Below are 12,263 nucleotides of genomic sequence, written 5' to 3'. Positions count from 1 at the left end.
CAGTTACTGTGACCACCGGGGAAGTACACCAAATGAGTATGTAGTGGTGTGTGTGTGTGTTTGTGTACCTCTTCTTCTCTATATATAACTCTGCCTTTCCAATAAAAAATAAAATATACCCTTTTTTTTTTCATTTGAAAGGCGGGGGAAAAAACAGATCTTCCATTCACCAGTTCACTCACTAAATGTCCACAAAGGCTGCGGCTGGACCAGTGAAAAGCCAAGAGCCTGGCACTCCATCAGGTCTCCTACATGCATGGCAGAGGTCCAAGTACTTGGGCCATTTTCCACTGCTATCCCAGGTGCACTCACAGGAAGCTGGATTGGAAGCACAGCAACGTGGATGTCACCATTGCAAGAAGTAGTTAACCCTCTGCATCACGACGCTAGCCTCTCCCCACTGAGTGGTCTCAGCACCCTTGTTGGAAATCATTGACTGCACATGTGAGGTTTTATTTGTAAGTCCTCTGTTCTTTTGCAGCATTCAGTATGTCTGCCTATGGGCCAGAACCATACTGTATTGATTACTGTAACTCTGTAATAAGTTTTGAAGTCAGGAAATGTGAAATCCCAACTTTGCTCTTCCTTTTCAAGATTGTGTTGGTTATTTAGAGTCCTTTGAGATGACACATGACTTTCAGGATGGATTTTTCTATCTGCAATTTGGAATTTTGGTAGGGATTACACTGAATTTGTAGATTCCTTTGGGTAGTGCTGACATCTTAACAATAATATTAAATATTTCAATCTATGAATCCCAGATGCCTTTCCACTTACTTGTGTCTTTTTAATTCTCCTAAAAACATTTTTAAAGTTTTCAGTGTGTAAGTCTTTGACTTCTTTGATTTATTCCTCAGTATTTTAGCTTTATTAGCTACTATAAACAAAATAATTTCTCAATTTCCTTTTTGCATTGTTTGTTATTAATATATAGAACCATAATTCATTTCTGCATGTTGGTTTTTATTCTTCAACTTTATTAAATTTAATTATCAGTTCCAACAATTTTTTTGGTGGAACCATGAGGGTTTTCTACATAAAAATTCATGTACATCATCTGCCAACAGAGATAATTTTACTTTTCCTTTCTGATTTGGCTTACTTGATTTTTATTCAGTGTCTATAATCCTCTGACACACCATAAATGTATTGGTTTATTGGTTTATCATCTGCCTCTTCCTAGATTAAAATGTAACCTCCATACAAACAGGTATTTTCTGCCTGTTTTATTCACTGTTCCTTGGACAATGCCTGGCTGATCATAGGTGGTCACAAAACAAGTGTAAAATGAATCAATAGCCTCACCTGGCACTTAGACGGGGCTTTAAAAATAGTAGCCAACAATAATTGCTTTTCACATAATATCTCACTACAAGAGTAGTAACTGAGCCTTAAATTGAAAAGCTTTCAGTAAGCAACATGCTTGCAATGTCAACATATAAATAGCATCATGATCCCTGTGGCCTTGGAGTCCCTGGATGGGGCTCCCCCAGCACATCCTTTTAAGTCATCCCTCTGGCCATCGCAAATGAAAACTCAGTGTGGAAGCCAATCCCTACAGAGGCTCTTCCATGAACAGGCCACTCCATCCTGTCGTTTCTGCTTATATCGTTCACGGTTATCCCATGGGGTCAAGGCTGGCCTGGCCAGATTGCTGGCCAAGTGGCCAGCGGCCAATCTCATGGAGCTGGAGTTGGAACAGAGGTTCCTGCCAAAGGCAGCACACAGAGCTGAGAGCCAGCACGAGCTGTCACAGCCCACTAGGAAAAGCCTGGGTTCCAGGACAAACAGGAGCCAGAGCGCCAAGGATAGAACCAAGGCCAGGACAGCAGAGCCAAGAACTCTGAGTAAGCGGATTCAGAGCCAGTCCTGGGATGGGTGGCAGAGGGGGAATGGTCACAGTCTGCAGGACAAATCAGGGCCAGTGCTGTGCTGGTGGGCACAGAGTGGAGCAGGCAAGGTGGCAAGCAGCTGTCCCCAGCCCTTGGCATGCTCCCTGCTCAGCTCTTTTTCAGCAGCCCACCAGAGCTTAAATGCAAATGCTGCCTGGGGAAGGCTCTCTTTTTTCTCAATAGTTAACTATAGGCACAACTATTTTCCCTACTCCCAATTGCCTTCAAGGGTGGTTGACCTTAGGACTTTATTCCTTTTGAGATCTGATCACCCACTTGGTAGATCTCTAAACACAAACAGACTCTCATGCAGAGATGATCTAAAACTCTGTTCAGATGATGGGTAATTAGAGGGCGGGGTGTTCGGAGTCGTGATTAGCAGACCTGCATCCCGTGTCAGAGCGCCTGGATTCAAGTCACAGCTCCTCCAGCGTGTGCCCTACCAGATAGCAGGTGTGGCTCAAGTGGCTGACGCTCCTGCCGCCGATGTGAGAAACCTGGATTGAGCTTCTGGTTCCTGGGCTCTAGAGGCATAAACCAGTGAATTTTTAAAACGTCTACTAATAATAGGTCATTATAAATATGTAGAGCCTCCAGTCCCCTGTCATTTTTCCCCTGAGCTGCTGAGGTTGGTTTAGATCAGTAGTTCTCTCACTTTCTGACCTTTACACTTAAAAATTGTGCTTTTTTTGGGCCCGGCGGCATGGCCTAGTGGCCAAAGTCCTCGCCTTGAACGCACCGGGATCCCAAATGGGCGCCGGTTCTAATCCTGGCAGCTCCACTTCCCATCCAGCTCCCTGCTCCTGGCCTGGGAAAGTAGTTCGAGGACGGCCCAAACCTTTGGGACCCTGCACCCGTGTGGGAGACCTGGAAGAGGTTCCTGGTTCCCGGCATCGGATTGGCACGCACCGGCCCGTTGCGGCTCACTTGGGGAGTGAAACATCGGATGGAAGATCTTCCTCTCTGTCTCTCCTCCTCTCTGTATATCCGGCTTTCCAATAATAATAAATCTTTAAAAAAAAATTGTGCTTTTGCTAATGTAGGTACAACAAATTAGTAGTTAAAACTGAGAATTTTTAGGATATTTGTGATTTAAAAGTAACAACTCCATTACATGTTAATATAGATTGCATAATTTTATGGGGAAAAAATCAGTTTTCAGAACCAAAAAGAATAATCAGCAAGAATGGCCTTGTTGCAGGCTTTTACAGACTGTTTTTATTTCAAATTTTAAGATCAACATTAAATACCTGCACATTACTTCACTATCCAGCATAGTCAAAGGCAGCTGAACCCGCCTGTCTGCTGCTGCCATCGAGTCCCCTGGGACACGTTGTACTACCTGAAGTTTGGGATGAAAGCCTAGTGTCAGGTAGTCTGATATCCACTTTTAGGGACCTGCCCAAGCAGTCCTGGGGGCTCATGGGGAACTCAAACCATACACTAAGAACCAGTGATTTAGATAAAGATGGTGACTAAACAGCCCTATCCGCATGGATCACGAGAAGGAGGAGAAACAGAGCTCAGAGTGGGAGAAAATATGGCGGGGGGTGGGGCGCAGGTAGGAAGGGAAGAAAGAGCAGCCATAAAATGGGTTCTTCACTATCCAGACACCTGTCCCCAACCTGCACTACCCCCAGCCAAGAGAAACTGACCCCCAAATGCCTCCTTCCTGGGGGAAGCAAGCACTGAGAAGCAGTGCCTAGCATGCTAGCAGGGACCAATGCTGAATGGAAACAGTTCTGGGGAGGCACCATACAGCCCGGGCAAGGAAACACAGAGCAGCAAGAAGCAGGCCCAGACTGCACCAGTCTCCAGTGGGGAGTTAATGCTCCTTGGACTGGTCCGATCAAAAGTCCCCAGAGCAGGATTTTCCAAAGTTGCTCAGATGATTCTACAGTGCAGTGAGGGTGAGAACCACCCTCCTGCAGTGGGCCCAGGAAGCAGGCCAACTGGGCTAGCACTCCTTTAGCTACACATGACTCACCCAATGCGTAAGCAACCTCAAGCCATGACTAGGCTTCAGTTGACTTCCCTGAACAACGGGAACCCCATGAGGGGTGCTGTGAGGAAGACCGTCCACTTCAAGCTCTTTTTCCATGCAATGGGCACAAAGTAGGAACTCGGAGTTGCTGAACATGAGCTGCTGCTGTCTGTCATGGTGATGACTGGTGTGGGACATCAGCCCTGCCCTTCCAGCTTAGAGAGAAGTATCGCCAAGGCTGCTCCCCACCCCACCTCATCACCCACACTCCCAAAATACACTGGACAAGGCATTCCAGGAAGAGCTGTGGCTCCTGCCCTGGGGGGGCTGCTACCAAATAGACGAACTTGTGTGTCCACATCTGGAAACACAAAGAACCAATAACTCTACCAAAGCAAGAATACAATCATGGGATCTTTGGGGGAACAAGAGAGCTCTTGGTTACAGTTCACACAGTGACATCACTGGAAGCAGCTGCACGGAGGGGGTGCGGGGTACAACGCACACACAACATGTGTGCGTGTGTGCACGTGTGTGTGCACATTCATGGTGGTCAGACACTGCTCTCCCCTTTAAAGTTATTGGCACATCTCAAATCTATTACAGATGGTAGAGGGGAAAACACAGAGTGGAAATACTGGAATGGCCTCTTCTTGGCCTAGGGCTCTGTCCACAGAGACCAGAAATAAATGAGGCTTTCTCCTCCTTCACACTCAGGAATATCACCATGATTTTATGCACAGTGTTCCACCTCAGAGCTCATCAACTCATCCACCACAGTGGAACAGCAACACCAAACAGAGGCCAGGGGAAGAGGCAAGGGCCTGGCAAGCTCTCGGAGCAGGAACAGCAGCTACAAGTCAATATTTTCATGAAAAGGCAGGATGAATCACACAACACTTCTTCTAGAATTACTAGACATGGACAGTTCCTGCAGCTGTCTACAGCGTGGAATCTGAGAATCTTCAAACACAGATGTGTTGTGAGTCTCCTGACATGGGTCCCTGTGAGATGAGCCTGCCGCACTGATGACTGACTTAATTTTCTTTGGGTTCACTGGCTTTTGCAAAACAGGCCAAAAGAACTGACCAAAATGAACTGGAAAGATGACCAAGGGCAGTGATGTGCCTCCTGGAGAAATCCTATCTCATCAGCCATGGCAAAAAGTTGTCCTGGCTGCCTAAGGGCACTCAAGCAGCAGTGAAAACAGGAAGATAATTGGATCCAGAACTCCACCCGATGGCTAATCCTCCAGATCCAGTGGGCAGGGTAGCAATTAGACAGTTTCATTAAGGCTTCAGCTGTCACATTCAGGTCTCCAGCACTGACACCAGGCTAAACCACTGACATGCTGAGCTGATGAACAGAACAGCAAGCCAGTCACAAGCCAAAAGTTCCCCTCCCCACTAGCTCTCCACTGCCCGGTCTGGAACAGAAAGCCCTACATAGCCCTATTCAGCCCTACACAGCCCTACACAGCCCTACACAGTCAGCCCTGGGTCTGATGGAGAAAGTAGCTTATGGCCTGGGAGGGCAGTGGTAGATGCCCCCAAGTCCTTGGGATCCTGCACCAGCATGGGAGTCTCAAAAGAGGCTCCTGGTTCCTGGCTTCAGATCAGCTCAAACATTGCACTTATTTGAGGAGTAAACTAATAAATGGAGGATCTTTCTCTCTGTCTCTCCTTCTCTCTGTAAATTTACTTTTCTGGTTAAGTAAATAAATCTCTTGAAGGGAAAAGAAAGTAGTTGGAAGCCGATGGACTTTCTTTTCTCTTGGTGGTTATAATCACAGCTCTGAACAAACACTCCACCACCAGGCAATTTCTACAGCTATCTGAGGATAACACTGTAGGGCCTTTGCCAGCTTGGGAAGGTCAGAGGACCTCCAGAAGCAGTGTCCAGGAGCTGCGTTCGATCCTTGTCTCTACAGGACAGCCAACCCTGGGATCCACCCTCAGGATGGACAGCAGACCACCACCGGCTCTGAACCGCACCCCACAGAAGTGCCCCTGAAGAGGGACAACACTGCCCTCAATCCTCAGCCCCTCCCCACACAGATCACTGCAGGAGGAAGGGCTGGGGATAACTTCAGCTCCTAAGCCATCCCCAAAGTTGGCTGCACCTTACCCCAGTCCTGGATCCCCCAGGGGTCTCACCAGGAGGTACTACGTCCTGACATTAAGCACTAAGGTTAAGGAAGCCATGAACCTGAATGAAACAGAGATGGATTTAAACTTGACTCATACAATGCCAGCATCACAAAAGAAACCTCTGATGATCTATTTTTTATTTTTTTTTCCTTCTTTCTACAAGGATAAGTTGATTGTAATAATATCATTGAGTTCAGAATGACAATTTGTAGACAACAGGTCTCATAACCTTTGGACAAGTCTGAAATGCATCAAAAGGTATAGCTCATGTTGTGGTGCAGTGAGTTAACCTGCTACTTGGGACACACACATCTCATATCTTAGCACCAGTTCAAGGTTCTGCTACCCAGCTCCATACACAGCTTGCTGTAAGGCAGCAGATGATAGGTCAAGTTCTTGGGCCCCAGCCATCCCCATGGGAAACCCACATGGAGTACTCATACTTGTGGTTTCAACCTGGCCAGGCTCTGGTTGTTCTTGGCATTTGAGGAGTAAATCAACAAATGAAAGATCGATATCTCTCTCTCTCTCTGCCTTTCAAGTAAATGAAAATAAATAAACATTTGTAAATACTTCAAAGGCCTCTAAAACTGCTTATCTGCATTTCTCAGATATTTAAGCTTTATGCCTAAACTTGCACTGATTTTTAAAGCAAATATTTTATTACCCCTGATGATTCCATTCTCTAACCTGTGAGTTTGGAGAAATCAATGTGTGAGATGAGGGAAGGGGTCAGCTAAGTTAACAGGGAGTTGGGCAAAAAAAAAGGAGGGGCTGAAGATATAACTGCCCTATGCCAACATCACCATCCACCAGCCTCCTCACCCACAAGCACCCCAAAATAAGGATCACTGCTTACCTGTTCCTGAACTGCCCGTTTTAACAGAGGGAGGCCCATGGTAAAATTCACTCTCTGAACCGTCAGGGCTCTCATCTCATCCAAGCTTAAGTCAAACCTGCAAAGATAGACACAACACAGGGGTCAAGACACTGGAGGCCTTTGGGATGCTGGGTCCCAGGGCTCTGATAAACATGGGTCCCTGTCTTAGTTCCTGGTGACCCCGTGTGCCCACTGGGACCAATACACACCGGGCAAAAGGAAATCCACCTTACAACAAGACTGCAGCCCCTCCTGCCCTGCATGGCTTTGAAGACCTCAGGTGCTCTCTGTGTCTGAGATGACCCAAGCACAGTGTTCATGGAGATGAAAGAGAGGAGGTGACCTGGGTGATACAAGGGCTGGACCATAAGTCCATAAGGCATGTTGCTTAGAGCAGCCTTCCTCCAGAGCCCCTCCTCTAGCTGCCAAATCTTCAAGTTAGCTGCAGAGTTCACCCCACAGTGCTTCTCTTGGGCTGATTCCCACTAAAAGTCTCATATCAGAACACCCCTGGGCAACAAGAAACTTTTGTTCTGGAACTGCCCCATCTCCACCTAGACTCCGCCCTAACTGCATTGAGATGGGAGGCTTCTCCTCTCTCCATGCTTGGGGTCAGCCCTGCCTGCTTGCAAACTAAGAGCTCCCCCTACCAATTCAGCTCCCTCCTCATTACCCCTCAGAAGTGTCCGCCGGACCCCGTCAATCTCTTCCATGTTGGTGTCTGTTTCTTAATGAACCTGAACTGACAGGGGCAGATGTGTTCTGCTACCTGAGCCTGGAAGAGCCTCGCTCAGGTTTCATTCCTGGCTTGGTCGCTAACTATGTATCCATCTTCAAGGGACTCGTTCTCCCAGCATCCTCCCATTTGCAAGGCGGGGATGGAACCTGCACCATACTCAGCAGCAAATCCATCCATAAGTCCATACTACACACTAGAAAAAAAGATCATCTTGTAGACAAATTAAAAATATGAAGGATTATCTGTGCACTAAATGAAATCAGTGCTGTATTAGATTTAGCTCATGAAAGCAACTGTTAAATAGTAAGGAACTGTGCGAATGGGATATCAAACACATCCATCACCAGAAATCAGTTTATATGAAATTGCATATAAAGAAATTACAAGTTGAATGTCCTATATCCAAAATGAGATAGTTCAAAGTTTAGAATATTTGCATAAATGAGATATTTTAGGAAGGAATATAATTCATTTATGTTTCATGTACATATATACATTTATTTCTCAGAGTTCTAGAAATTGTTGTTGCAAAGTCACCTCATCTAAGCTATTTTGTTACAGCAACCTGAATTCACAAAGTAAGATACAAGTCAATAAAATGTATCCAACCTGGGCCGGGCACAGTAGCCTAGTGAATAAAGTCCTCACCTTGCACTCCCGGGATCCCACATGGGCACCAGTTTTAATCCTGCCTACTTCACTTCCCTTCCAGCTCCCTGTTTGTGGCCAGGGAAAGCAGTCAAGGATGGCTCAAGGACTTGGGACTCTGCACCCAGCCCACCTGCAATCCCAACTCTCACTAGCAGGTATTGCAGCCCAGCCTTGCCCAGTCTGCTCCCATCCCTGGCTCATGCAAGCTGCCCAGCATGAGCAGCACTCCAGCCTGGCTCTGCACTTACCATTGGGCTAAGGCTGGCCTGGCCCCACACGGTCCATTCCCTTCCAGAATCAACTTACACACTTGCCAACAGGTGGATCTATCTTGTCGGGCCTGACGAACAGCCAGGCCTGAATCACATGCTCACCAGGGGGAGCCACGGCCCATCAGGAGAGTTTCCCAAGTTCCCCCAGCAGGCCCACCTCCAGATCCAGATTTCACCTATACCAGCAACTGCTAGGCCCCCACCTGGCATAGTCTGCCCCCTCGGTCCTGGCCTTTGTATGAGCTGGTGCATGTTGTGACCCAGCCTGCCCCACACCCCATTCTTGGGTATGCCTATGGGTGCTGCAGCCTGGACCAACCTGACCTGTTCCAAATCCCAGTACCCATGAATGTCAGAGGGTTCCATGGTCATGCCTAGCTCAGCCCATCACTACCCCCAGTTCTTAAACAAACCAACAGAAATTGCAGTTCCATGGGGATGGGTCAACATATCCCCTTCAGAATCACACTCTGAGACCTGGTTCTCTCATGACCCAGCCTAACATTACCTATCCACTTAAGACTTTCACTGGCAGGTACTGTGATCTAGCCCTGCCAGGTGGGTCCTAGCCCTAGCTTTATTGTGCGCTTGTGAGTGGTGGTCAGTAGTGATACATGCTAATTAGACCAGCTCAGATCTCCTACGTGGGCTGGTGCCTCAGTCTGACCCATAAAGGTCTTCCACCTCCCCCCCTCCAAATGTCTCAGTCTCAGCTCCTCACTTACCTGCAAGTACAGTGGCATTGTTGATGGAAGTCCCTTAGAAGTCACTCCTCACCTGCAACATACTCCCTTAGTGGTCCTCACTCCCACACATCTCATCATCCCATTTCCCTGATCAATCTAAAGTCCCTGTACCTGGGAGTGGTTGGGTTTCCCAGCCCAGCTTTCTGAAGCCCAATTGCATAGTGGGGTGGTGTTCTGGCCCAGAGCTCTGCCCAGCAGGGTCCAAAGCGCCTGACACGTGTGCTGGCCCAGGACCCTACCCCTCCACACACCCCAAGACCCAGGCCTGGTCAAAGTTCCACATGCCTGGTCCACCAGCACAGCATGCTAACCTAGGTCTCTCCCCTCCCTCACCTCACCTGTGACCAAGAAAGAGGGGAAATCCCCAGCCTTACTCCACCCGTCTAGGCATGAACCCCCAGGTCCCCTCCAAGACCCAGCCGGCTCCATTCCCTAGGCTACTTACAAGCCTGCCCCTCTAGACCCCCACAGGCCCACCACCCTCCACATAGGCACAGAAAGCTCTATTCTATTTAAAAAAAAAAAATATGTGATGGGGGCCAGCATGGTAGCCTAGTCGCTAAAGTCCTCGCCTTGCATGATCCAGGATCCCATATGGGCACCGATTTGTGTCCCAGCTACCCAATTCGCATCCAGCTCCCTGATTGTGGTGTGGGAAAGCAGTCAAAGATGCCCCAAGGTCTTGGGACCCTGCACCCAAGTGGGAGACCCAGAGGAGGTTCCAGACTCCTGGCTTTGAACGGGCTCAACTCCGGCCATTGCAGCGACCTGGGAAGTGAGTCAATGGTCAGAAGATTTCTCTGTAGATCTGACTTTCCAAGAATAAATAAATAAATCTTTTTTTTTTTAAATGTATGTGGGGAAGTTGGTAAATGCCAGGCCAGGATATGCCACCCCAGCCCCAAGCAGGGGGACTGCAGATTGCCAGGAGAAGAGGGTCTGTGCATAGGAAATGATGTTGGGGACAGAAATGATCAGGCAGCTGCATCCACCAGCATGTGCATTGGCTGGCGCATGTGATAGAACAAACCTGACCCTGCTCTAGCCAGCACACACAAGAGTCAGGTCTGAGGTCACCCCAGAGACAAGGTTTCTTGTGGGAAGCCCCAGCTAGACTCAAATCCTAGCCAAAGGAAAAATCTCAAGATATGTGGTCTGACTTTGAAGAGCATCTGTCAGGACTAGGCTCCTTGGTTGCTGATGCTTGTATAGGGGACAGCACATCCAGATGCACACAGGGTACATGAAACCCAGCTCATCTAAGCCAGCAGGGGATGTTAAGTGCCTTGTCAAGAAGGGAAAGCAGAACAGGTTGGACAACTCCCTAGCCAAGCTTTGCAGCAAGCGTCTGGGTCTGTGGACGCACTAAGGTGGATTTGGTCAGCCAATAGACCTTGGGAAGGGTTTTTTCAACTTTGGTGCAACAAAGTCAATAATGTTTTAAAGTTATCAGAACCACTTTTATAACACCCTCGGAACGTTCTTCCCCACACCAAAGTCTAAGGCACCATCGGATGACTGTCTCCCATCCTGCAAGCTGATTTAGTTTACAACAAGGAGTGGTCATCCCAGTGCCACCCAATAGACCAGGAGAATAAAAGGAAAAGAACTGGGAAAAAAAGAATTTAGTAAATAAATAAATAAATATTTTTTAAAAACAGAAACATACTTGAGTTAATCTGAAAACATGCCTAGGCCAGCCTGCTAGGGAATCAAAACTAACGGATATGAAGAGCTCCCTTGTCTAAATCAAGGTTATCCTGAACCAGCCTACCTCTAGCCAACTGCACCCCCCCAAAAAAAGTCCAACCAAAGGGAAAATATCTGCTAATCCAACTCACAGCTGACTAATCATGAATGATCCCCCACTAAGAGCAAACGATCCCTACTATCGCTCACAGATGTGTGAGCAATAAAAGTAAACAGGCTGGGCCCTGCATGGTAGCCTAGCGGCTAAAATCCTCATCTTTCATGTGCCAGGATCCCATACGGGTGCCAGTTTTAACCCCGCGGTCCTGCTTCCCATCCAGTTCCTTGCCTGTAGCTTGGCAAAGCAGTCAAGGATGGCCCAAAGCCTTTGGACCCAGCACCTGTGTGGGAGACTCAGAGGAAGCTCCTGGCTTAGGATCAGCTCAGCTCCGGCCGTTGTGGCCACTTAGGGAGTGAACCAACAGCTGGAAGATATTTCTCTCTGTCTCTCCTTCTCCCTGTAAATCTGACTTTTCAATAAAAACAGATATATCTTTAAAAATAAATTAAAATTAAAATGCATGTACAGAAAGCCTCTCTGTACTCCCTGCGTACAATTATTGATAATTTTTAAAATGTTCAAATACATAGAAAATTTTATCTAACTGTTCCCATTTCAAAATGCCTGTCTAGGGATGCTTATAATGCTAAGTGGGCAGAAATGGTTACTCACAATATTGGGAACACTGAAAAATCTAAAACCGTATTTAAAAATATGCCAGTGTGGGGAAATTTCCAAGAAACATGTCTTAAATGAAAAAGAATTAAGATGAAAACAATTGAATATATCACTTTTACCATGCAAGGAGAATGCTGACCTATTTGTTTATATGTAAGTTAAATGGTTTACATAATTAGTTTGTAGGAAACACCAGAAACGAATAAAAGCACTTCTCTTTCATGTATGTGTCTTCTGTGGAGTCATGGAAACTGTGAAGCAGAAATATGCTTTCTGAATCTCCAGCCATGTCAAAGTAATATGTATTAAAAATCTGTTTTCGGGCCCAGCGGCGTGGCCTAGTGGCTAAAGTCCTCACCTTGAACGTGCCGGATCCCATATCGGTGCCAGTTCTAATCCCGGCAGCTCCACTTCCCATTCAGCTCCCTGTTTGTGGCCTGGGAAAGCAGTCGAAGACGGCCCAAAGCCTTGGGACTCTGCACCCGTGTGGGAGATCTGGAGGAAGTTCCTGGCTCCTGGCT

At 47.3% G+C, this 12,263-nt stretch overlaps 1 protein-coding gene across 1 annotated transcript in view; it reads right to left on the bottom strand.

Moving 5' to 3' along the window:
* ACOXL (acyl-CoA oxidase like) overlaps positions 1-12,263 on the bottom strand; it is a 312,000-nt gene that overhangs the window by 292,168 nt on the left and 7,569 nt on the right. Inside the window, exon 2 of the mRNA XM_058667609.1 lies at positions 6,886-6,982. Within this exon, the coding sequence (XP_058523592.1) occupies positions 6,886-6,982 (97 nt within the window). The remainder of the gene's footprint in view (positions 1-6,885; positions 6,983-12,263) is intronic.

The sequence above is a fragment of the Ochotona princeps genome, chromosome 8 (genome assembly GCF_030435755.1).
Source record: "Ochotona princeps isolate mOchPri1 chromosome 8, mOchPri1.hap1, whole genome shotgun sequence".
Lineage (NCBI taxonomy): Eukaryota > Metazoa > Chordata > Mammalia > Lagomorpha > Ochotonidae > Ochotona > Ochotona princeps.
This window is presented reverse-complemented; position numbering and strand designations above follow the sequence as displayed.